The sequence below is a fragment of the Drosophila kikkawai genome, chromosome 3R, assembly GCF_030179895.1.
Source record: "Drosophila kikkawai strain 14028-0561.14 chromosome 3R, DkikHiC1v2, whole genome shotgun sequence".
Classification (NCBI taxonomy): Eukaryota; Metazoa; Arthropoda; class Insecta; order Diptera; family Drosophilidae; genus Drosophila; species Drosophila kikkawai.
Window position 1 is genome coordinate 18,996,065 of NC_091731.1, and position 23,278 is coordinate 19,019,342.

The 23,278-nt window shown below is 45.7% G+C and overlaps 8 protein-coding genes and 1 long non-coding RNA gene across 11 annotated transcripts; 6 read left to right on the forward strand and 3 right to left on the reverse strand.

The window, feature by feature from the left end:
• The first annotated feature begins 2,470 nt into the window (after positions 1-2,470).
• On the forward strand, positions 2,471-6,852 carry rdhB (retinol dehydrogenase B). Its single transcript, XM_017167833.3, has 5 exons — positions 2,471-2,701; positions 2,772-2,937; positions 2,992-3,118; positions 6,220-6,355; positions 6,509-6,852. Exons 1-5 carry the CDS (start codon positions 2,564-2,566, stop codon positions 6,683-6,685), a joined length of 744 nt encoding a protein of 247 aa, XP_017023322.1. The 5' UTR covers positions 2,471-2,563; the 3' UTR covers positions 6,686-6,852.
• A 360-nt stretch (positions 6,853-7,212) lies between these two features.
• On the forward strand, positions 7,213-11,255 carry Sar1 (Secretion-associated Ras-related 1). The gene is made up of 6 exons (XM_017168192.3): positions 7,213-7,367; positions 8,182-8,322; positions 8,999-9,118; positions 9,188-9,253; positions 10,291-10,526; positions 10,626-11,255. The coding sequence occupies exons 2-6, from the start codon at positions 8,280-8,282 to the stop codon at positions 10,740-10,742; spliced, it is 582 nt and encodes a 193-aa protein (XP_017023681.1). The 5' UTR covers positions 7,213-7,367; positions 8,182-8,279; the 3' UTR covers positions 10,743-11,255.
• A 480-nt stretch (positions 11,256-11,735) lies between these two features.
• JMJD6 (Bifunctional arginine demethylase and lysyl-hydroxylase PSR) lies at positions 11,736-13,475 on the reverse strand. The gene has a single exon (XM_017168113.2). It carries the CDS (start codon positions 13,284-13,286, stop codon positions 12,069-12,071), a length of 1,218 nt encoding a protein of 405 aa, XP_017023602.1. The 5' UTR covers positions 13,287-13,475; the 3' UTR covers positions 11,736-12,068.
• A 44-nt stretch (positions 13,476-13,519) lies between these two features.
• On the forward strand, positions 13,520-14,237 carry Muted (biogenesis of lysosome-related organelles complex 1 subunit 5). 2 transcript variants are annotated; one of them, XM_070287223.1, is made up of 3 exons: positions 13,520-13,668; positions 13,730-14,005; positions 14,067-14,207. In XM_070287223.1, exons 1-3 carry the CDS (start codon positions 13,647-13,649, stop codon positions 14,102-14,104), a joined length of 336 nt encoding a protein of 111 aa, XP_070143324.1. In that variant the 5' UTR covers positions 13,520-13,646; the 3' UTR covers positions 14,105-14,207. The 2 variants fall into 2 exon arrangements, with proteins under 2 accessions (XP_070143324.1, XP_017023606.3); XM_017168117.3 differs by having other exon boundaries at positions 13,521-13,668; positions 13,730-14,001; positions 14,067-14,237.
• An 8-nt stretch (positions 14,238-14,245) lies between these two features.
• Positions 14,246-15,300, forward strand: LOC108075592 (uncharacterized). Its single transcript, XM_017168114.2, has 2 exons — positions 14,246-14,849; positions 14,918-15,300. Exons 1-2 carry the CDS (start codon positions 14,246-14,248, stop codon positions 15,232-15,234), a joined length of 921 nt encoding a protein of 306 aa, XP_017023603.1. The 3' UTR covers positions 15,235-15,300.
• Positions 15,270-16,536, reverse strand: LOC108075594 (zinc finger protein-like 1 homolog). Its single transcript, XM_017168115.3, has 5 exons — positions 16,401-16,536; positions 16,230-16,341; positions 15,979-16,172; positions 15,721-15,922; positions 15,270-15,662 (listed from the first exon to the last, which is right to left on the reverse strand). Exons 1-5 carry the CDS (start codon positions 16,500-16,502, stop codon positions 15,373-15,375), a joined length of 900 nt encoding a protein of 299 aa, XP_017023604.1. The 5' UTR covers positions 16,503-16,536; the 3' UTR covers positions 15,270-15,372.
• An 86-nt stretch (positions 16,537-16,622) lies between these two features.
• On the forward strand, positions 16,623-17,885 carry Polr3F (RNA polymerase III subunit F). Its single transcript, XM_017168116.2, has 3 exons — positions 16,623-16,742; positions 16,799-17,202; positions 17,259-17,885. Exons 2-3 carry the CDS (start codon positions 16,810-16,812, stop codon positions 17,745-17,747), a joined length of 882 nt encoding a protein of 293 aa, XP_017023605.1. The 5' UTR covers positions 16,623-16,742; positions 16,799-16,809; the 3' UTR covers positions 17,748-17,885.
• A 198-nt stretch (positions 17,886-18,083) lies between these two features.
• PyK (Pyruvate kinase) lies at positions 18,084-23,246 on the forward strand. 2 transcript variants are annotated; one of them, XM_017168180.3, is made up of 4 exons: positions 18,084-18,242; positions 21,286-22,675; positions 22,739-22,895; positions 22,968-23,246. In XM_017168180.3, the coding sequence occupies exons 2-4, from the start codon at positions 21,307-21,309 to the stop codon at positions 22,978-22,980; spliced, it is 1,539 nt and encodes a 512-aa protein (XP_017023669.1). In that variant the 5' UTR covers positions 18,084-18,242; positions 21,286-21,306; the 3' UTR covers positions 22,981-23,246. The 2 variants fall into 2 exon arrangements, with proteins under 2 accessions (XP_017023669.1, XP_017023667.1); XM_017168178.3 differs by lacking the exon at positions 18,084-18,242 and adding an exon at positions 19,829-20,107.
• On the reverse strand, positions 19,992-20,688 carry LOC138928919 (uncharacterized). Its single transcript, XR_011445326.1, has 3 exons — positions 20,542-20,688; positions 20,173-20,423; positions 19,992-20,125 (listed from the first exon to the last, which is right to left on the reverse strand). It is a non-coding gene; the product is annotated as an uncharacterized lncRNA (long non-coding RNA).
• Positions 23,247-23,278: the final 32 nt, after the last annotated feature.

Here is a 23,278-nt window from a genome sequence, read left to right on the forward strand (position 1 = left end):
ATAAATTCCGTGGCCTCTGTGTGTGCAAGTGCGAGTGCGAGAGTTTTCCTTGCTTTCCGCAAGCTTTTCCCTCCCAGCTGCTGGCAGTGCAATTGATTTGCATGGCTTGGCCGGCTGTTAGTTAACAGTCCGGACAAACTGTACCGCATAAATGCCAGGGAATTTATGGCTGGCCAATCGAAACAATTGCCTGACTTCTGGCCGATTGCAGGCAGCCACAGAAGGCTCATTCCCTGGCACCTGCATTTTATGGCTGTCAACTGCAACGACGATGTCCTGCCCCCGAAAATCCGGTCCAAGTGCATTTTTTGGCCCACTTGCCCTTTCCTGACTTAAGGCCAACATGCAAATACTTTTGTCCAGCCGAGATAAAGCTGATTTTTGATTTGCCAGCAGGCTCACTGAGCCGTGGCCAAGAAGCCAGCCAAGTGACACTGCCGCCCTGCAACCGAAGCTGTTGTTTGGTAATTACAAAAATGCGATAAGACTACGAGCCAGCCACTGGACTGTGAAGCGAATTTAAATGCCTATCGGAATATTCATGGCCTGTTGATGGAACTATCAAAATATAATGGCATATGCTGGGCCAGATTATCGATAATGCATATGTCCCTCGAATGATGGATGGGAATGGATATTGCATTTTAATATTAATAGCAGACAAATTGCATGTTGTTATGTTTAAGGGGGTCTTCTCATTGGGCAACTTTTTTTTTTCGATTTTTTTTTTTTTGCATTTATTTATAGCTTGGGATGGTGTGTATATGTCCCCAAAAGGATTTTTAGAAATTCGAAATACTTTAGAAGATACAGCCTTTTTTGTGAAGCAAGATCTATGCAAAATGAGCCTTTTTTCAAACTTCAAACGCGTTTATCTCGAAACCACGTTTTTCGAACTGGCGGCCATGATATCTCCAGTTCAACTGAACCGATTTTCATGAAACAAAATGGAATCGACGCAGAATTGATGTCATTTTCGGCTGACGGAACAGATTTTTAAAAAAATTTTTTTTTCTATTTTTTTTTTACACTAAACTACAAAAAAAACGCCCGAAATCGAATTTTTTTTTTTGAATGGCCGCCATTTTGTTTTAAAAATTTTTTAAAAAAATCTGTTCCGTCAGCCGAAAATGACATCTATTCTGATTATAACCCCGTTTTTATTTTTCATTTCGGACGTTCTGGAGACCCTGAATCGTGGCCGCCAGGACGACACCTTTTTTTTCGACCACCAAGTTTGAAGTCTCATTACTCTTTGAACAACCCTCGTATCGAGGCAAGAACAACTTTTTTAGTTACTTTGAACATTTTTGAATACAATAAATAAAAAAAGTTTTCAATTATTCTTTGCGTTTTCAAATAAGAATTTTTTTAAAAAGGGTCCAAAAAACGGCTTTTGAATGAGAAGACCCCCTTAAATAGAAAAGAATGCAACCCGCCTATTAATAAGTTCGTATACATTTTTTAGAAATATAAATCAAAATTCAGCAAAACGTTTCCAAAGAGTATTTTACTTTTATCCAAACTTCATAAATATGTTAACAAATAGTCACACATCAGCAAGGAAATCCCACCTGTGAAGCACTTAATAAATTAATAACGATCCAGACCAATCTCAAGGGTACTCCAAGCTTCGAGTGGCGGCATAACCGATGGCTTTTCTCTCTGTTGCCAGCCGTTTTCCCCTCCGAAACCCATTCCATTTGGTCTCTCATTTTGTGAATAGAAATATGAAAATAATCCTCAAGTGTCAGCCCGAGAGATTAGTGACAACAAACCAAAGCCGCAGAGCGAAATGAGATTTTTCATTTGGTATCAAATATCCGCAGAAACCGACTAGGAAAACCCCAAGCGAACAAAAGAAAATGCTAAACCAAAAACAAAAAATAAAGCTTAAACTGAAATGCAAACGGGTGCAATGCTCCATGAATGGGAGGAAGAGGCACAGGGGAAGGGCTGTCCAAGGGTTGAGGGCTGAGTTGAGCCAAAGTGCAACGAGGCGAATGCAAACTACAAACTACACACAGCCGCACAACAATGCCGGCAACGACAGCAAGTAAATTGCAATCAATTAAATCCGCCTTGTCCCACAGAAAATGCCATCGAAGTCAAAGCGTGCCCCCTGATCCGGTCTATGGAAAAAGAAGCCGACGATGAACATGGACAACTTTATCATGGATAAGTAAAATCAAATAACCAGCTCAATAACTAGATAAAAACGATAAAAGTAAACAAAGTTTATAATATTTTGTTTATGAAAAAGGGAATTATTAATTTAAGAAAGTGTATCTTTAACAAAGATAGATTACAAATTGAGTTGGCCTTTTGTTAGCGCCACAGATTTCCCACAAGTCTTTACAATATCTAAAATGTATATATATAAAATATTCTATTTAATTCTCCCAATATTAAAGATACTTAAACCCACTGTGCTGCATTTGCAGCTGCGAAAGCTGGAGCAACGATCTGCGCACTCAGCCTCCAGTAGTCACTGACACACGAAGCTGTCAGGTTATCTTTGCTTATACCATTTATTTTTTCAACGATTCTGCTAACCTCGATCATGGACAATTCCTACTGGCGCAACAAGGTGGCGGTGGTTACTGGCGCCTCCGTTGGAATCGGAGCCTGCACAGCTCTGGAGTTGGCCAATGCGGGAATGGTGGTCGTGGGTCTAGCACGCCGGGTTGAACTCATTGAGGTAAAGATTGGGCCAATATGGGATATGCAATATCCATTTAAAAAACACATATACTCTGTATATTGAACAGACTCTCAAGGATCAAGTGAGTGGAGAGGGAAAGATTTTTGCTAGGCAATGTGACCTCAGCGATGAGGAGCAATTGACCAGTGCCTTCAGCTGGATTCGTGAAAAGTTTCAGGCCATCCATGTCTTGGTGTGCAACGCGGGCATCCTGAAGGCCAACTTCCTGAGCGGTATGCTATCGAAAAGTAACATATTCTTGAGGTTAACCGTTCGTATCTGTGCAGAGTCCCCCACCAAGGATATTAAGGAGCTGTTTGACACGAATGTGGTGGCCACCGCCTGCTGCCTGCGGGAGGCGCTTAAGCACATGGCTGCGGTCAATGTTCGCGGTCACATCGTGGTCATGAACAGGTGAGTATATACTTCAAGATAGAAGCATTGGAACTGGAAAGTTTATGGAGTTTATGTATTAAAGAACTATAGGGAAATCGGTTAAAATATGTATAGAAAAGGTGTCAATATAATGTTTTAAAAAGGTCAACATTAAGAAATTATTACAAAAATTTCGTCAGCATCGAAGGAAAATAAAGATGCTTTAAAACGTTACTAATAAAATCAGTAAATAGTATATTTCAGAGTAATTTAACTTGGTTAATTCAATTTAACTTACAAACTCAACACACAATACAAGTATCAGCCAAATAATCCTATTCAACTTAAGCTCCTTTCAGATTTCAGCACATTAAGGAATATATTCAGTTTTCCCTTAGTTGATGCCGGGGCTGAAAGTGTTGTTAGGCAGATGGACGGAGGAATATCGCCTCAATTGAAAGCAATACAAGGAAAGGACTGTCTATTGACTCGAGACAATTAGATATAGCTACAAAATTAGCACAACTACTGCCGGGCGGACAAACATTGCTTGTCGATGCTCGTAATTGTTATCATTTTGGCAGCGTTGTTTGCCCAGCTAAAATGGGAAAATGGGGCTTAAACTGAAATTAGTGCAGGGCATACACTCGCACTGAGCGATATTGGGTTGGAGGTAAATCATTTCGCATTGCCTGGCCTATTTGCTTTATAGTTTTGCTTGTGCTGGGCAAACAACTGACCAAAAGCTGCTGCCTTGAGTGCCAAAATATTTGCCGAATTATATATATCCTCGAAGTGGAGTGGGTTGGTGGCTTAGGGGTGCATCCAATCGGGGCTTAATGAAAGTGCAAACAATGCCGCCCAGCCGGGGCCCAGTCAATAGGCCCTGCCGTGTTCAGTGTTGGTCAGCGCGATGCATTTTGCATGAACCGCACAAAGGATACGCACAAAGGGGTCTGGTCTGGCGGCGGGGGGAGTGGCGGGCGCGTTATTTAAATTAAATTAAAAGCCATGCGGCAAACAAACAGAACAACAGCACCAACATTTATTGATATTTAAATGCAGAAAATCAGGAGGGCAGGGAGGGGCACCGTGCTCCGTGTTGCGGTGTGGGCGGTGCATTAAAAGCTTTGCATGGCCAATGTGTTTGCACAAACAACAACTCAATTATTCAACATAATTAAGTATTTTGCATTAAGCCGAATGCGTATTGCATTTGCATTCTGCGTGCTGCTTGCGTGGCAGTCGTCGATGTGATTTTTATTATTTCATGGATTCCAATGCGCACCGCATTTAAAATCAAAAATGTTGCGCATTAAGCCGCATGTTTGATTTGCGCTATGGCTTTAATTTCAAATTGCATTGATTTAATTTTAATGAAATTTACTTGAGTGCACGCACAAGCACACCCCCACGCCCACTCAGCCACACACACACACAGATAGCAATTATTGAGCAAAAGGCAAAATAGAATAATTGCGTATACGCACCGTGTGTTGGGCCAGGCATTCGTGCATGCGTGAATGTCGATGTATGCGAGCCTTTTTCCCGCCGCCTGTAAAATCAGTCAACATGCTGAAATGTTAAGGCAAACTCAACAAAGCCAACGTCAATCTTATTTATTGATTGGCTTTTAGTTTATGCAAGGATATTTGGCAATTTGTTTGTAAATAGTAAAGGCTGGGAAAAGTTTATAGCAAGCCGCCCGCATGAAATGCAGCCAGCGGGGGGTCTGTCTCGTGTTTATAAACTTTTATTATAGGACAATCACTTTATGCCACACCGTATCTAAAACTTCTAACAATTTGTAATATTGACTTCAATTTAAGGGATTTTAAATTAATTTTTTTAGTGAACCCAAAGACACTCTAACTCTTCCGTTACGTATTGGTTTGAAATTAAAATACGTTTTTCCAGTGGCTTTATACTCATATGTGCAATGGAAAAATCTGTAATTAACATGTCCGGGAACTTTTGTGGTGCCTTCCCAAGAGCGGGGACTTACAACAAGGCTTTCCGCGAGTTAAACGCATACTTACCAGGCCTTGAGCCGTCTCCCAAACTCGGAAATTCTGCGAAAAACTGCAACATTGGAGTGCATTAAAGACACACCGTAAATACGCATTTTACCGGCATTTTATATACGGTTCTTATTCCGGCATAATGAGCAGCGGACACAAGCGTATTGTCCGCAAACGAAATGGGCAAATGCGACTTCGAACTTCGCGAACGTTAATTAATGAGAAAATGTATTTATTTGGCCGTTGCGAGGCAAAGACAATCCCGAACCGAAATCTTCGCTGAGGCGTTGCTAATGAGCGTGTGACGCTTCGGGGGGCGTGGCAGGTGAGGCGGGCACCGGCGCCAATATGCAGTTCGCTTAATGTCAGCGCAATAATATTAAGACTTAATTAATTAAAAAATGCAAGGGTATGCCGGCCAGCATCTGCAGCGTCTGCAGCTGTTTGCTTTAAATGCCCTGGACTCCAAGCAACGCCCTGAGTTCTGCAGGCGCCCCCCGCCTCCAAACTGTTTGAAGATCACTGGGAAAATAGTTGGGTAAATTATATAGTTCATTAATGGTTTCCAGAAGGTAAATTATTTTCAGTTAAAACGAAGATAAAATGAAACAAAGCTCGGAGTGTTGCACTAATTTAGCATGAATAATGCATTTATTGCTAAATAACTTTCATGTTTATCAAGCAATAGCAATACAATTAAATTATCTAAATTACATCCAATTAATGCTTGTACTGCTACTTCTTTCTCGAAGTGTACGCGTTAAATTAAAAGAAGTTTACGCAATATTTGCACAAAATGCACAGCGACATATGCAGGCAGGTGAATAAGCAGGAACCTGGAACAGGACATCCGCACACATTCTTTGAGGCATGCAAAGTGGGTGCAAGTGGATGGGGGGGGTTGGTCGAAATTCCGTAGTCCCCGTCAGCTGCTGACCGTCATTTTCCCCCGTAAGTGTTCGTTCGGCGGCGACTTGTTTTTGTCGCAGTTTTAAGTGCTTGCGAATCCGTTGTGTTGACTTTATTTACCCACACACTTCACTGTTTGTTGCCTCTCTCCCACACCTCCTCCTCCTCCGGTACAACGACAACGATGCTCCGGCGGACGTTTGACAACAGCGTGCTTGGCCATCGGATTCCGGAAGTGCCGGTGCCCTTATTCAGCGTTTATCCGGCCACGAAGCATGCAATTACGGCCCTCTGCCAAACGGTGCGCCAGGAAATACATTTTCTCAAATTAAATATTAAATTAACGGTAAGTTAAATGCAGTGCATACATTGCACCCATCCCAACCCACCCATTGCCACCCCGGAAATTTGCAAACATGACGCGACGCGTCTGGTCTGCGTCTGGCCATCCAGCCAGCCATTGGTAACTCTGGTGACACTCATTCTCCTCCTCCCCCAGAGCATCTGTCCGGGCATGGTGGACACGGACTTCCTCAGTGTTTACTCGCAGGCGGTGGCCGAGCTGCCGAAGCTGCAGGCGAAGGATGTGGCCAAGGCCGTACTGTATGCACTGGACACTCCTGATGGCGTCCAGGTGGAGGACATTATCCTGCAGCAGATGCGGAAGGTCAATTAAGGCACTACCTCCCAGATGCCTAAGAACGCCTATTTTACAGACACATGATACTGTATTTAAATGTTTTTATTGTTATATTTTGTGATTCTAAAAACTCTATTCACTTACCAACTTACATATATATTCTAAAAAAAATATATAAAATAAAATAAAAGAATATTTTGAAATATTTATCTTAAATTTAAAATTAAAAAAAGAAGGTGGGGTGCAGAGTTATACATATATTATAAATATTCTTCCTTATAATAAATATTGCTCTTTTTATTAGAAATACAAGGCATAGTTACCAATAATTACAATATAGTCATTAATTTTTGTATAGAAAAAACAATTAAAGAATTAATGGAGTCTCCAATTGGCAGTTAATGGGTAACCTTTCTTGGTAAAAAAATTGAATTCATGCGATAAGAATTAAAATTTAGAAATGTTTCTGTACTAAAACAAGTATACATTTTCAAATTTATTCAAAAATTCCCATTCGAACTGTCGGTCTGGCCACTTTCTAATTGGAGCTACCAGCTGGATTTCACCCCGATCGACCAGTGCTGCCACCTCAAACGAGGCAGCCAGACGCCTAAAAACTACCAGGGCTACCCAACTATCGAAGACGATTGTGATTAAGTTAATATCCCGCTCTGGTCATACTGGGGCTTTTGATTAGAAAAAACTGACTAAACGTGAGGTAAAAAAAGGAATTAAGTTTATAATTGACACTTGCACAGCACATGCACGGTAACCAGCATCCATAAGAGACGCGACGAATCGTACGGACTTTCAGGGCAACGCGGCAGCAGTAGCGGCAAAGCAACGAGACAACAGCAGCCAATTGAACCCGACCCGAAATCCCAAAATGCGTCCACGTAGTGCAAAATCCAATTCGAAATCCCAATGCCTGCTGCGCCTTGAGATCAAGGGTGCGGCGGCGGCGGCGTGTCGCCAAAAAAATATAAAAAATAACCAGGGTGAACCTCCGTTCCAAAGTGTGATTACGAAATGTGCACAAAACTAAGAGATATTATAAAGTATAATGCGTGCTACCACGTAGTTCCACACACAGACGTACACACTCGACCCGCACACACACCCGAGCGCTCTCACACACACTTGCGCCCGCAATCGGACGAGGGAAAAAGAGAGAAAGAGGAAAGAAAGTGTTGCCCAGTTGACAAAGAACAGGTTTTTAACCTAATTAACCGAATAATGGCCCGAAAATGAGCCCTACGGACACTCAACTGCCCGCGAGCGGCAGGAAGCGCTGGCCACAAGGTCCACCCGGCCGTATGTGTGTCAAGGTTCCCATCCGGAAGCGAAGCCGCCTTAGAATTGATTTCCAATAAGTCGAAGCTGTTGTTGCCGCCGCCACCGCTGCTGCTTCCGCTGTTTGCTGTTTTTTTTTAACTGGACATTGAACTTGAGCTTCTAATTGCGCACCACTGCACTGCTGTTGCTAAATATATTATATTTACCGATTCCCTCTCTCAATCTTTTCCGAACAGCCGTCTAGCGCAGCAGCAGCAGCTCTCTTCCCCCCACAAAACACTCACACTCAGCTTTTGGAGCCACCCGCAACCGATAACCACAAGAACCAAGCAGGATGTTCATCTGGGACTGGTTCACCGGAGTGCTGGGATACCTGGGTAAGAGTCGGGCCGAGGTCGCCTCGGAATATCTGACATTGTGCCATGGGGGAGCGTTGTTTCTTGAGCGGGTGCCAACAAAGCAACAGCAACGACGCCAGACGGCCAGACAAAAGAAACCGAAATTCGTCTTGTGCCACAGATAAGGGCAAGACAATAGCTATCTTCCTGTATAGGGATATAGTAACAAAAATTATATTTGGAAATAGCTCGAATTTCAGGAGATCTTGGTCTATAAGTTTAGATTTGACGAACTTTTACTTGCTTTTATTTGCTGCATTTTCACAGAAAATTTGTTTTTAATTAATATTGATCAACTTATGTTTTTCCTTATTTTTTTTAAATATTTTTAGTGTGAAATAATCATTGTTCTTAAACGTAAAATCAATGATAGGGTCTCTACTTTTGGTTTTTAAAAACTCTTTTAATATAAATATTTAAATGATTACGATTTTCCTAAATTCTTTCTTTCTATAAGAACATTTATGTATATGTAACTAAGTAAAACTCTTAGTTCTACCTTTCCCACCTCTGTTGTACATAGGCTGCTTTGTCTGTGCCAACGTAAACACAAGTGATCCGTCATTAGTATTGGTTTAGCTGCGTACATAATTAATATAATTGGTGACGATTAAGCCAAAGTCCAGCATATCTAACATTTCTTCGTTCGTTACAGGTCTGTGGAAAAAGTCTGGCAAATTATTGTTCCTGGGCCTTGATAATGCTGGCAAAACCACACTATTGCATATGCTCAAAGATGATAAGCTGGCGCAGCATGTGCCCACCCTACATCCAAGTGAGTTACCCTCGTAGCCGTCACTGTTTCATTTCACCATTTAAAACTGATACCAATCATTTATTGCAGCATCCGAGGAGCTGTCCATCGGCAACATGCGCTTCACTACATTCGACTTGGGTGGCCACACTCAGGGTAAGTTCCGTCCTCCTCGGCTTCACCCGGAGCCCAAAAAAAGAATATGCAATCAATTTTTGCACATTCCCGAACGTGCCCGCTGGCTAAATATAGACCAAAGACTATATCACAAGGGGCGACACATGCAAAAGAGCCAGATCCAACGACAATCAGCATGAAATATAGCGCAGCGTCTGACCCATACAACCTTAGAGCTTTACACTGTTTACACACATTTGTTGCGTTCAATCAGCGTCACACACTCGAGCAATGCCACGGCAGTGGGTTTCGAACTATTTACCTACACAACAGGTTTATGAGGGAAATTCCATGAGAATGTAGGAAGTTGTGGGTTCTGTATGGAATCCATAAATTTAATCTCTTAAATGTAGAACTCCGGTATATCTTGAAATGATTTGTTTAACATAAATGCATCTCTAACCACTGTGCTTCTATACTCGAAATACTTATATATGAATAACACAAGTATGAAGGCAAACATTCTATATAGATAACAAACAAAAACAAAAGCCCAAGATCAGTTAGCAGAAAACAAACTTGTTTGTAGAAGGAAAACATCAGTTTTCCCCACAAAAAAGTGCATATTCCAGTGTTTATTAATAAGTTTATTAGTAAAACGAGTAAAATATCATGAAATTACTTTATTTATTGATAAAGAAGCACTTGCATGTTAGCTTGCGTTAATATTAGTAGAGCTTGTCATGATGACGATCGGTTTCTGTTCGGAGCAAGCCAACCGTGATCGGACTAAAGATGGCAGCGCGAGCCAAGCAAAAACGTCTCAGCGGCAAAAAGATATCAAAACTTAAGGCCTGATAAGAATGCGCAGTGGGTTTTGTGTGTTCCTAGTCGATGTTATGTAAATTCAATAGATTGTGAGCTATAAGTGATGGACTTGTAGGTTACCCTTTAAAATATTCAGACTTTTTATTTTTTATATATTTTAAAATTGATTTTTTTGATAAAAAATATATTTAAAATAAACTGTATAATCTATCAGAATTGTCCTATAATCTACCCTCTTCCACTTGCAGCACGACGCGTCTGGAAGGACTACTTCCCCGCCGTGGATGCCATCGTGTTCTTAATAGACGCCTGGGACCGCGGCCGCTTCCAGGAGAGCAAAAACGAGCTGGATTCGCTGCTCACGGATGAGGCGCTCTCCAACTGCCCCGTGCTTATATTGGGCAACAAAATCGATAAGCCTGCCGCGGCCAGCGAAGATGAGCTGAGAAATGTATTTGGACTGTATCAGCTGACGACCGGCAAGGTAAACAACAAGACTCTCCCACGATTAGGACTATGCAAATGAATACATGTATATATATGTTATTGATTAATAACGAATTATTTTCTGTTTGATTTACAGGGGAAGGTTGCTCGCGCCGATTTGCCCGGCCGCCCGTTGGAATTGTTCATGTGTTCCGTGCTGAAGCGACAGGGCTACGGCGAAGGTTTCCGTTGGTTAGCGCAGTATATCGATTAAGTCAGATTTAACAACAAACACAACACCAACCATAATTCAACACTCAACCCAGAGAACTTGGCTAAAAACAATTTTCAAATACCCACATCAGACCGCAACAGAACAGATCAGAACCGAAAGGAATGGAAACATGAAAACCCAACCCAAACCGTCAGACCTTAAGCAAAACGAAGCTGCGTGCGCAATGTCTAATTTATATAAAACAACAATTACAAATATTTCATAATTAAAATAAAAACAACAAAAGAAAACGATGTACATCTGTAATTACACGACACTGTCTGAAATCCAGCCACACCACAGAGACACAACATCAAAGTGCAAAGTGCAAACAACTTTTCTATCTAGACCATCGCAGGAGAAGAGAAAATGTCGATCGAGTGCGCAGGAGAGAACTTTTAATAATAATTATGAATAACAAATTGTAGCAAATTAAAGGTGATTTATTTAAGAGCATGTGCTTTCAACGACGCTGTTCCGTAAATAAAATTTAGTTGTCCACCTTTCATTTAACCCTTCTGAATTGTACATTTCACGATTTATTTCTGTTAGTTTAGTTCAGCGGCAAAATATTATACTATACAAACAAACACACCTTCCATGTCGCCCTTTCCTCCCCTTTCCGATTATGGTACATACATTTTAATTTAGCTAAAATTGCTTAAGTTGCATGTCATGTCGATGTACTATGTTTCTTTTTATACAATACGAAAAACGGGAAACCATTTATATAAAATCGCATTTTTGTTTGCAAAAAAAGGATTCTAAATAAAGCGGAGAAAAGTAATTTTGTAAAATACAAATGGAGAATTGTTTTTTAAAGGATTTTGGGTTGTGAAAGATTCTAATAGATTTCGCTGGAGATTTTCTTCTGGGGAAATCATAAACCGTAAATCTTAATTTTAAAAATTTGGAATTTCATGAGAAAGTGGATAGATTTCACTGGAGGTTTAATAAATATTGGCTTTTCTTAGGACAAGTAAAACACAACCATTTTACAAATATATTGGATTTATTTATTGTTGCATTTATGTTTTACGCTAATGAGTCATGTGTTGGAGCATCTATTGAAATCAGGGGCAGGCTTGCTTCCGCTGCGGGGTTAGCACGCAATCAAAGAGCTGCAAAACATGTGTTCGTTCGCTTGTCTATGTAGAAAAATATTACAAAACTGTGTGGTGGTGAATCGGCCAGGCTGCGGCGGCGCTGGCTGATCCTCTGATCCTAGCGCTAACTGCGCCGGCAGCGGGGCAGCCGCCGGAGCAGCATCAGCTGTCGTTGGAAGAGGCGCATGAGCAAGCCTTTGCGCTTGGCCCGCTCCCTGCATCAGGAACGCGAGGAGCCGCCCATGGAGCTACCCCCCGCCATGCGTCGTTTTTTCTTCTTCTTGGCAGTGAGGCTCTCCTGCCCACTGTCCGTGTTAGAATCGCCGCCGCCCTCCCCCTCGCTCTCCGACGACGACGAGGAACTGCTCGATGAGGAGGAGGAGCTAGAGTTGCTGGAGCTATCCGAGGCGAAGCCGGTGCTCTCGTTAATGTTAATACTATCGGCGATCTGAGCCAGCTCCGGCCGTTGCTCGCGCAGCACGCGCAGCCACTTTCGGGACAGCTTCGGCCGCCCGCGAACCGTCTTGTGCCAGACGCAGGGGAAGTTCGTGTGCGAACTAAAGTTCTGGGTGATGGCGATGGTGTCGTCCAGGTTGAGCACCACGTGCCACCAACCGCCGGGCACAAAGACCGTCTCGCCCTCGCTCTGCAGGACCTCGATGGGCCGGTACTGCTCCGGCCAGGAAGGAAGCTTGGTGCGCGGATAAATGGTGCTGAACCAGGTAATGGCCTCGTCGCGCTGCTTGCCGCCCATCGCACTAGTCACCTTCAACATCTCCTTGGGCGTTTGCGTGGGAAACATGCACCAGCGCTTGTGGCCGCGGATAAGCGTGTTCCAGGCGCTGGTGCCCAGAGGATCAATGTGAATGCCGGTCCCGGAGCGGGCTGGACCCATCACGAACCAGCGGTACGGCGGACGACGACTCTCGCCGCAGAATTGGAAGAGGTCGTCCCGGAAGTACTTGGGCACCACGTAGTCGTCCAGCAGCTTGCGCCGGCGGTGGTGCTCGCCGAAGCTGCTATCGAAGATGTACAGCGGGCTGTCGTCGCGCGTGCCCTGCATGTACTCCACGTAGTACTTCATCTTCATCTTGACCGAGTACCCCTCGTTGTCCTCGCCGCACTTGAACTTCTGATTGCGGTACTTCTTGGCCAGGCGGGCCAGCGTCCACTTCTCCAGCGCCAGCCAGCCGTCGGTGCAGCCGCGGATGACCACCGGCTTGTAGGGACGCTCGAAGCGCTCAATAAACTCCTCGCACGGCACCTCCGACTCTTCGATGCGCTCCAGGTTGTCTGTGAAGTCCCAAAATGGCTCAAAATTCTCGCAGTACCGCATTGCTGACCACGCGTTCTCGCCGTCCAACTCCGGCCGGGCCTTGCGCTTCACGTCGCGGGTACGCTTGCGGGAGCGCTTGGGCAGCTTGAATTCCTCACTCATCCTGGCCGTGTCGCTTAAATTGGCTAATTTTCTACTGGCTTTGGCTGCTGCGGGAAATTAAGGCAGCAAGTGGAGTACGTGCGTGCAGTGTGACCAGCTGGCGCTAGAAAAATCTGGCAGCGATAGCGAGCAGTATGACACATCACGCCAAACAGGCTAATATCAAAATAATTGAAATATCAGCAAACAATCGTGAAATCACAAAATGTCTAGCGGATTCTGAAATAAATTATTTTGTTTTTGCCAATTTTATTGACAGTAGAATTCCTTGATTTCAAGCCTTTGTGTGTGACCAGGTACTATGTTTGTGAACATCTGGCAACGCCGCACTCATGTGACAGCTGTAGGTGGAGGAAAATAATGATAAGCCAAGTCGGACGAGGTACAAAATCGGGAAAGTCTATGGAAAAGCGTAGATAACTGGGATTTTTCACTACTTGCAGAGCTGTACAAGGTGCCGCTTCGCATTCTAGACCATCGCGTGTTCGTGAACGGCGAGATCGAGGCTTTCCTGGAGAATTTCGAGGTGCGGCGCAACGACAGCGAAGTGGAGAAACTTTTCCAGGTCACCGAAACCGTGGGCTCCCTTAAGTACGATCTCTCCGAGCGCTGCATTGCATCCGGCAACCAGAACCTGACCCAACTGGGCTGCGAGGTGAATCATCTGCTGGACGGAGTCAACGAACTGCTGGCGAAGGCAAAGGTGGAACGCACTGTTAGTGGGTCACCGTAATCTCACCCCTTTATCATTGATTAATTGCATTTTATGTGAATTTCCAGGCCAGCACCCAGCTGGAGGAAGCGCGACGGGCACGTGAGCAACGCCGGGCGGAGTTCCTGACCAATTTGGAGCACGGTTATCGCCGCATCGAGAACTCATTCGAGGAGAAGGAGGAGGAAATCGCAGAGCTCTACTCGGACCTGCAGCTTAAGTTAAACATTGCCAAGTAGTCGGAGTCATGCTCAAGTCGACGATCGTGGACACCAGGGTGCGCCTGGTGCCCTCTGAGAAAGTGTTGACCTTTCTGGACGCCCAGAAGGAACACTTTAAGCTAGTGCCTGAAAATGTGGCTAGGCTGATGAAGCTCAAGGGTTACAAGCTGCCCGTCAGCACAAAAATAATCAAAGATCGGGATGTCCCCAGCCAGCGTCCGAAGATCGATCAAGACCAACTAAAAAAGCTTATTGCTGACATACCCGACCTACCAGAAAAGACTGCCGATGCAATGAAGCCTGTTTCCTCACAGGAAACGGAAGAGGATACGGAGCAAGATGAACCACGTACGGAGATAAAGGATGTCTTGTATCTAAGTGACCTGCATTGGCTCACTGATGTTCTTCATGATTTACGGCGTGAGGAGCACTCTGAGGTCTTTCTCCACGAGCTGATCGAGACCTGTGAGATGGTGCTGCCCGAGAACGAGATAAAGCAGCGCGATCCTGAGCTGGAAGCTCGCTGCCAAAGACTACGTGAAGAGCAGCAGAACCGGGAGTACCACAAGATGACCAAGAACGTGGATGCTGGCCTGAAGAATTTCCCTGAAGACACAATTTCTTATCAGAGTAAGCGAAGAAGCTGCCTGCTCTCCATGAAGTTCCCACTGACAGGTTTTTTTTCTTATACTTTTCAGTTAAGAGCATCAACAAGCAGATCATTGCCGTGGCGCAGTTCATCTTCTCCGTGGCCGCTGGCTTTACTTTCGGCTTCTTTGGCGTTAACCTAATGGTGGGCCCACTGCCATTCGGCTTTCGCATTCTCCTGGGCGTGATTGTGGCCCTCATCATAGCTCTGGCCGAGATGTACTTCCTGGCCAAGAAGCTGCATGAATACGACGAGGTGCTCGATGCGCCCAAGCGGAAACCGCAGGCAACCACGCCGGTGAAACGGAGGCAGATCGTCAAATCGGGCGGAAGTGGTGACCAGAAATTGAAGCCGCATGCCGATTAAGTTCCATTATCCTTGTATTATTTCGCGTTGCAATGTTAGGTTATATAAATAGCTGTAAAAGTTTTATTCTTTCGGGACTCGGGGATTGGATTATCGGTTATATGCTACGTATGCTCGTTTCGAATATGCATGAACACCCTACTCGTAGTGGTTCGGCTGCGGATTGGGATTGTTCCAGCCCTCGTCCACAGCGTCGGATCCGCCGCGTCCCAGCCAGGCCATTAGGTAGACGAATAGAACGAAGGCCAGGATGCCGGCGAGCACCAAGAACCAGGTGCGGCGCCAGGGTGGCCGAGAGGAGGGCGCGTAGAAGCGTCGCGTCCAGCGCGAGAAGAGCTCCGCGGGCGTGCGGCGCTGGTACTTGTTGTCGTCCCGATCCGTTCCGCCGATGGGCGACTGACGTGGCAGCAGAGGACGCCTGCTGCTGGCTGTGGCGGAAGATATTTATATTAAATGATTCACCAGAGAGTTGTTATCATTACGCACCATAGTCGCCCGCACTGGGCGGATTGAATGCGTCCATCAGGAGCACGGAATGTGGACTCATGGCGTCGTTGCCGTTTGGCTTCGTACGCTCCCGCTCGCCACCGGAATGGATGTGGTGCACTTTGGTCATGTTGCTGACGGCCGCCTGGCTAGCCACCTTGGCCTTGATTGCCTTTAAGCTGCTGCTCTGATCCTCGGAGAGCTGTCGGGAAAACTGCAGTTAGGGCGGAAGAGACTAAAGACTGCAGAAAGACTTACCAAAGCCAGGCCAAGACCATTGCGACCCCAGTTCACCTGGGCCAGGTAGTTCTTCAGGGCCTCGGCCACCGGAGAGACCAGATTAGAGTTTGGAAAGACCTCAACGCTGCATGCGGGGCACTGGTGACCCCGCGGTGCTGTGTTGGCAGGCAAAGCGGCTTGGCGGGCGTTCAGGCAGTCCCAGTGAAAGACATCTGCAATGGCGCATTAACAGGCAATGTTTGGATACAGAGTAACAGCATGATCCTTACGGTAGCAGACCAGACGCACACAATCGCCCTGCTCCAGAGTGGTGCCGCACAGGGTGCAGTTGGAGATGTAGTCGCTGTCCCGCAGCCACTGCAGATACGACTGGACGATGCACTGAAAGCGACAGTCAGAGGGATGAGCTAGGGAGGCAAGTGGGTCGACCGGATCCTCACCTTAGGGTGCGACTGCACCATGCAGTGCTCGCAAACATTGACTCTGTGTTCGAAGCAAAACTGGTTGGTCACCAGCCGCTTCGGGCACTTGCACAAACCCATTTCCGTGAACTTGGGGCTCCAAAGGCGGCGGAGGAATTGCACTCAGCGTGTGTGGGCGGCTATCGCATAGTAGTGTCCACTTAATATATTTAATTTTATTTTCTTGTCGGAATTTTCGAGGTGGCATTCACAGAATCAACAGCCACGTATCTCTGTTTGTGTGTCCCGGCGAACGGCAACCAGCTGACGGCGATGTTGCCAGACTTGAGCAGAGGCCCGGTATTGTTTATTATTAATTTGGTAAGCGTGTTGTGGCTCTGCACAAGATTCCTTAATTTTATATTAAAAACTTGCAGACTTGGGCGCTATGGCGACGGAGGTGTCCCAACTACTGCTGGCGGTCATCCAGGGCATTCCGGCCGGTGCCACCAACGATGACCTGACCAAGGCTATGCCCGACGTGTCTCCGGCCACGCGAGTGGAGGCTCTGAACATACTGCTGCAGCAGGGCGAGATCGAGATCCTGAAGAAAGGCGAGAAGCTGGTGTACCGCGCCAAGGATCCGGAGAAGAAGAGCGCCCTGCCCAAGGATGCCGACAACGAGGAGAAGGTGGTCTACGGCATCGTGGAAGAGGGTGGCAACAAGGGAATCTGGATCCGGGATATACGCATGAAGTCAAACCTGAACATGATTCAGCTGAATAAGATCCTCAAGAATCTGGAAACGAAGAAGCTGATCAAGGCGGTCAAGTCGGTGAATGTAAGTTTCATCCAGTAAAAGGAATCTCGACAGCTATTTTTATGCTTCTCCCTTAGGCCAGCAAAAAGAAGGTGTATATGCTATACAACCTGGAACCAGATCTCTCCATCACGGGCGGCGCCTGGTACCAGGACCAGGACTTTGAGGTGGAATTCGTAGATGTACTTAACCAGCAGTGCTTACGGTTCCTGCAGATGAAGCGCGACGGAGCGGAGAAGAAGCGCGAGGGTCCCTTAGCCTTCAAGCAGATGTCCTGCTGCACGGTCAACGAGGTGCACAAGTTCATCTCGGACCTGGGCATCAGCAAAGTAAATTTAGCGGAGGCGGATCTGGAGACCATCCTGAAAACTGTTGTCTACGATGGCAATGCGGAGCGAGTGCGTCAGCAGGATGGATCCTTTGTCTACCGCGCAGTCAACTCCCCTCTGCCACCAACCGGCCTGGTGCAGATGCCCTGCGGAATTTGTCCCGTGATCAAGAACTGCTCCAATTGCGGAGATGTCACAGCGATAACGTGTGAATATATGCGAGATTGGTTGGATTAAAAATAACTTTATTTTTCTTAAGTGTAAGTGGTTTAAAGGTACAAGTTTGGTTGGCAGCATATCAGTTCTCCTGTGGTAATCATTAATTTAAAATTTAATTTAACTTTGGATTCGTTCCCTCGCAGTAAGAGGAATTTGGTATTTTCTCAAGATCCTAAATTAGTTAAATTGGGCTGTAATTTTTATTCTTTCATTATTTTTCTTTGATTTTCTAAATTTATTTAAAATAAATATTAAAACGTTATCCATTTTCTTTAATTTTATTTAATCTTTATTTTTTAGCTACAATAGCTATTTTTATTGGATTTTTAAAGCTTTTTTCGAAAGCTTTTAAGCTTTTTACGACCCGAAGAGTTGGCAGCGCTGGACGCAGTCAGCTTATTAAACGGCCGGTTTCTGATTGGAGCGTTCGTTGCCTGTGCATTTAAATTGAAATAAATTAATTCCAAAACAGGAGAAAAATCTCTACGAGTTCACCCTTATTGTTCCAAAAAGGTAAATAATAAATAATAATTAATAAAAGTAACAATAATATAAAATATATGATAAAAAGATGTGAAAGTTGTGAACTGTGACGCTAATTGTTGATGATGCAAGCCAATTCTCCGCATTATGTAGAATTGAGTTTGCCGCCTGACACACACATAGGCTCTTGAATTGAATTCGCACACTCACACAGACGCAGAAGCGTCTCGTTAGCGAAATGTGTAAAGGTGAAATAGAAGTCATTCCATACGGAGCCCCAAGTAAGAAACCCATACCAACACACCTCATAAAACACGCCATTGGAAAATGCAACAATAATTATTTCGAAGCTGTCCCATTGCTGCTGTAAACCGCCGCTGCTTATCGCAATTGTTTAATTGCCCTCAGATTGGTGACGCCGCAATGGGAGCAGCGATGAGTAATTCGCATAATTTATGCCTGTGCCGGTTGTCTGAATTCCGTATTCCGATAAGAATTTTTTGTTGTGTAGGAATTCCAGTAACGGTAGCAACGTCCTTTTCGGTGCAAGTTCAAGGGCAAATGTGGTACATACAAACACGAATATGTACTTATGTGTGTACATATGTGCTGGAAAAGCACTTTCACTTTTTAGAACTTTCCTCTCGTGCGTTTTCCGCCGACAAAAGCTGCGCGCCGCAAAGCTCTCGCGGCACGCTTTTTGCGCGTGTCACTCACGAGGAGAAGAGAAATTATCAAAGAGAGCGATAAGGAAAAGCGCCCCCGCGACCAATACAAATGCAAATTAAATGCCCACGCACTTGCATAATGGGCGTGCGAGCGAGACGGCGGGCGTTTTGTGGAGCAGATTTGTCAAGGTCAGCGGAGGGAACTGGGACTGTGCTGGTTTTTGTCAGCTGATAACAGACATCTCTCGATCGGAACGAAACAGCTGATGATCGGTTTTTTGTTTACCACGCACACACACGCGTTCAGCACATGCACGTATCATTTTCGGCATAATTAATAAACACTCGAGGAAGCGTTGAACCTCAAATGCCGGCTGGCAACGAGCTCTGCACCAGTTAACAACTCTGAAGCTTCGTTCTCTTCTTTGGATAAACTTTGGCGCACCCTCTACTCGAAGGACTAGAAGGGTGTGTTGGGTTTGCGGGAATTCACGAAATGAAACATTTTAGAATTAGATTTCAGATAACCTACAAGTACACTTTCAAATGAAAAGCTTAAACAAGGGAGCATCTGATTTCGCTGTCAAATAATCGAAGCTATTATTGACTTGTCAGTCAAAACTCGCCTTATTGGGAAAATTTGCCAACAGGCCTCAACTGAGTAACCAGGTGGTCGACTATACCCTAGAATCATACCCCTTCTTCGCTTCGTAACGCTTCTCGCGAGAGGCTGGCTTTTTAGGGGTGGCCTGTTGCTTTCCTCTCTCGCCGTGGCCGCCTCTTCCGCCTCCTAGGGCCCAACTTTCTCGCGGCTCTCGGGAGCGGGAGCAAAAGTGTTGGCTTTTCTACCTCGTGCCTTAGCCACTGCTCTCTGCCTTTCGGGCTACCGACATTCTGAGCGCTTTTGGTGCGGCTCGGGAAATTTTCCGCTGGCCAAAAAAAGTTGCTGTCAGTCGAACAGCTTGCCTCGTCCTCGCGCGTCCGCTTTTCGATTTCCGGATACATTATTCGACTCAAGAGCTATATATTGCCAAAATATTGAACTCAGCTCAACGCGGCCTTGTGTGTGTTGTGCGTGTTGCGTGTGCTGCTGGAGGATATAGTTTCCATCGGTGTCCCGGTTCCGATCCCGCGTTCAAGAGCGTTTCCCGTTGGTTCCATACTGCCCGCCTGGTAGGCAACAAAATGGTGAACGTAACCATCTACGATGAGGCACCCAAGCTGAAGGTACGCCGCCGTCCATAACTGGTCCATAAAGACCAGTAGTTATCCGATATCAGACGTAGACTCACTTGGCGAAAATTCGGCATTATGCAACTGCAGCTGCGAAAGTTCTGCCGATGCCACTGCCGCTGTCTCCTCCTCTCGGTCGCGGTCGGCAGAACTGACCTTCGGCGGTGCAGCGACGTCGGCGCCGATGCAAACTTTTCTTCCGCATGTCGGTCTCTCTCTCTCTCTTACATTCTCTCCGGTCTCTTTCGGGGCCACCCACCCACTCATTCAAGCACTTCAAGTACACGCACTTTGTTTACATCACAAAATTCTGCAACGAAAGATTTCAGTTGAAGGCAAACGGAGAAGAATTAAGAAGAAAAGGTTATTTTTCAATAAAAATTGTTTAAATAAAAATGTTTGTGAGCTTAACTTCGGGAAAACAATACTTTTTCTAAGTACAACTGTTGGATTTGAATTGAAATGCGATGTTTACGATCCAATTGCGCTCTTGTTATGTGATTTCATTTATTTTCTGCGTAATACTTAATTACTAAGCTAATTTAAATTTAGGTGGAACATGTAAGAAGGGTTTATCCCCTATTATTCTTTGTATTTTTAATAAGTAAATCTTTTTTTCTGGAAAATTCTCGTTGCTCAGTTTCCGATTTATACGTAGTCTTTAATTTCAATTTGGTCGATAAATACAATATTGATTTATATTCATAAAAATAGCAAAAGGGGGCTCACGTCCCTTTCCAGTTTCTATTTTCACCAGGGGTTGATTTAATTATCATATTTTACTGGCTACTGCACAACAATAATTCCGCAATGGTGAAATACATAAAAGTATTTACTTTTACAAATACTGTTGCCATGGAGAGTCCTCTGATTACCTGTGTCAATAGTTACTTGTTGCATAATGATAGCATTTCAGGCTGTAATATAAGGGAAATAAACAAATATGATTATCAATCATATATGTAAGTCGGTTTTAAGCTTTAAATATTATAGTGATTACATATCATTGATAAAGGTTTATATCCAGTATACGTCTAGCGACAAAGATTTGATTAACGCTTAAGCTAGTTTTCTTAAATTAATTTAGATGAATACAAATTACCACCAGAGACTTCATCTAGGATATAATAGTAATAAACGTGACTGACATTTTCTCTTTCTTCCACTTGCAGCCCAACGAAGTACCGCAAAACATGGCCGCAGGAGCTGATACCCAACTGGAGCACATGTGCCGTCTGCAGTTCGACTCGCCGGTGCCCCATGTCCGTCTCTCCGGAATCGTATGCACCATCGGACCTGCCTCGCGCAGCGTGGAGATGCTGGAGAAGATGATGGCCACCGGCATGAACATTGCCCGCATGAACTTCTCGCACGGCTCGCACGAGTACCACGCCGAGACGGTCGCCAATGTGCGGCAGGCGGTGAAGAACTACTCGGCCAAGCTCGGCTACGAGCATCCCGTGGCCATTGCTTTGGACACCAAGGGTCCCGAGATCCGTACCGGCCTGATCGGTGGCAGCGGCACCGCCGAAATCGAGCTGAAGAAAGGCGAGACCATCAAACTGTCCACCAACAAGGATTACCTGGAGAAGGGCTCCCTGGAGATTGTCTATGTGGACTACGAGAACATCGTGAACGTGGTGAAGCCCGGCAACCGTGTCTTCGTCGATGACGGTCTCATTTCGTTGGTGGTGCGTGAGGTGTCCAAGGACACGATCACCTGCGAGGTGGAGAACGGCGGTTCTCTGGGATCCCGCAAGGGTGTCAACCTGCCCGGCGTGCCCGTCGATCTGCCCGCTGTGTCCGAGAAGGACAAGAGCGATCTGCAGTTTGGCGTCGAGCAGGATGTGGACATGGTCTTCGCCTCCTTCATCCGCAACGCCGCCGCTCTGACCGAGATCCGCAAGGTGCTCGGCGAGAAGGGCAAGAACATCAAGATCATCTCGAAGATCGAGAACCAGCAGGGCATGCACAACTTGGATGAGATTATCGAGGCCGGCGATGGCATCATGGTGGCTCGTGGTGATCTGGGTATTGAGATTCCCGCCGAGAAGGTCTTCCTTGCCCAGAAGGCAATGATCGCGCGTTGCAACAAGGCCGGCAAGCCCGTCATCTGCGCCACTCAGATGCTGGAGTCCATGGTAAAGAAGCCCCGTCCCACTCGCGCCGAGATCTCGGACGTTGCCAACGCCGTGCTCGATGGCGCCGACTGCGTCATGTTGTCCGGTGAAACCGCCAAGGGCGAGTACCCGCTGGAGTGCGTCCTGACCATGGCCAAGACCTGCAAGGAGGCAGAGGCTGCCCTCTGGCATCAGAACCTGTTCAACGATCTGGTCAAGAGCGCCGGCCCCATTGACCCTGCCCATGCCGCTGCCATCGCTGCCGTTGAGGCCGCCACCAAGGCCAAGGCTGCCGCTATCGTGGTGATCACCACCAGCGGCAAGTCGGCCTTCCAGGTGAGCAAGTACCGCCCACGCTGCCCGATCATTGCGGTCACCCGCTTCCCCCAGACCGCCCGTCAGGCCCATCTTTACCGTGGCCTGGTGCCACTCATCTACAAGGGTAAGAGAGTCCTGTTCTTGATTTTTAATTCAAACGTCCTAACGCTGGTTTTTAATTTTTCAGAGCCCGCTCAAGGCGACTGGCTGAAGGATGTGGATGTGCGCGTCCAGTTCGGCGTGCAGGTGGGCAAGAAGAACGGATTCGTCAAGGCCGGCGACTCTGTCGTTGTGGTGACCGGCTGGAAGCAGGGCTCCGGCTTCACCAACACCATCCGCATTGTGTAAGCTTGGAATACAGGACGAATTTTGAGTTTCAAGTAATTATTAATTGTGGAATTTGTCTGTCATTGCAGCACCGTCGAATAAACTTTGCCGCTCAGGAAGTACCTAGATGCGTCGCAGCTGTCGCGGGCGTCGCGTTGATTAATGTTAATAACCAAGTTAATTTATTAATTACACAATATTCGGAATATTGGAACCTGCAGGAGGATGCTAGAACCGCTGTCGAAGCGCCGAAGGTCATCCCGGGCCTCAAACAGACACACAAATATAATGTACCGTTGTTGAATAATATAGATTTCTTCGAAAAGATACAATTAATAAAGTCGCTATATGTATGTATGTATGGAAAATTGAGTCAACATTATTAACATTATATTAACTG

Coding starts and splice junctions, on each gene's coding strand:
- rdhB (XM_017167833.3), top strand. CDS start 2,564: ATGGACAATTCCTACTGGCGCAACAAGGTGGCGGTGGTTACTGGCGCC. Junction 2,702..2,771: donor GCCGGGTTGAACTCATTGAG/GTAAAGATTGGG, acceptor TATATTGAACAG/ACTCTCAAGGATCAAGTGAG. Junction 2,938..2,991: donor GAAGGCCAACTTCCTGAGCG/GTATGCTATCGA, acceptor GTATCTGTGCAG/AGTCCCCCACCAAGGATATT.
- Sar1 (XM_017168192.3), top strand. CDS start 8,280: ATGTTCATCTGGGACTGGTTCACCGGAGTGCTGGGATACCTGG. Junction 8,323..8,998: donor CGGAGTGCTGGGATACCTGG/GTAAGAGTCGGG, acceptor CGTTCGTTACAG/GTCTGTGGAAAAAGTCTGGC. Junction 9,254..10,290: donor CTTGGGTGGCCACACTCAGG/GTAAGTTCCGTC, acceptor TTCCACTTGCAG/CACGACGCGTCTGGAAGGAC.
- JMJD6 (XM_017168113.2), bottom strand. CDS start 13,286: ATGAGTGAGGAATTCAAGCTGCCCAAGCGCTCCCGCAAGCGTACCCGC.
- Muted (XM_017168117.3), top strand. CDS start 13,647: ATGATAAGCCAAGTCGGACGAG. Junction 13,669..13,729: donor GATAAGCCAAGTCGGACGAG/GTACAAAATCGG, acceptor CACTACTTGCAG/AGCTGTACAAGGTGCCGCTT. Junction 14,002..14,066: donor AGGCAAAGGTGGAACGCACT/GTTAGTGGGTCA, acceptor GTGAATTTCCAG/GCCAGCACCCAGCTGGAGGA.
- LOC108075592 (XM_017168114.2), top strand. CDS start 14,246: ATGCTCAAGTCGACGATCGTGGACACCAGGGTGCGCCTGGTGCCCTCT. Junction 14,850..14,917: donor AGACACAATTTCTTATCAGA/GTAAGCGAAGAA, acceptor TATACTTTTCAG/TTAAGAGCATCAACAAGCAG.
- LOC108075594 (XM_017168115.3), bottom strand. CDS start 16,502: ATGGGTTTGTGCAAGTGCCCGAAGCGGCTGGTGACCAACCAGTTTTGC. Junction 16,342..16,400: donor TGGTGCAGTCGCACCCTAAG/GTGAGGATCCGG, acceptor TGTCGCTTTCAG/TGCATCGTCCAGTCGTATCT. Junction 15,923..15,978: donor ATGGTCTTGGCCTGGCTTTG/GTAAGTCTTTCT, acceptor TTTTCCCGACAG/CTCTCCGAGGATCAGAGCAG.
- Polr3F (XM_017168116.2), top strand. CDS start 16,810: ATGGCGACGGAGGTGTCCCAACTACTGCTGGCGGTCATCCAGGGCATT. Junction 17,203..17,258: donor AGGCGGTCAAGTCGGTGAAT/GTAAGTTTCATC, acceptor CTTCTCCCTTAG/GCCAGCAAAAAGAAGGTGTA.
- PyK (XM_017168178.3), top strand. CDS start 20,066: ATGGTGAACGTAACCATCTACGATGAGGCACCCAAGCTGAAG. Junction 20,108..21,285: donor ATGAGGCACCCAAGCTGAAG/GTACGCCGCCGT, acceptor TTCCACTTGCAG/CCCAACGAAGTACCGCAAAA. Junction 22,676..22,738: donor GGTGCCACTCATCTACAAGG/GTAAGAGAGTCC, acceptor TTAATTTTTCAG/AGCCCGCTCAAGGCGACTGG.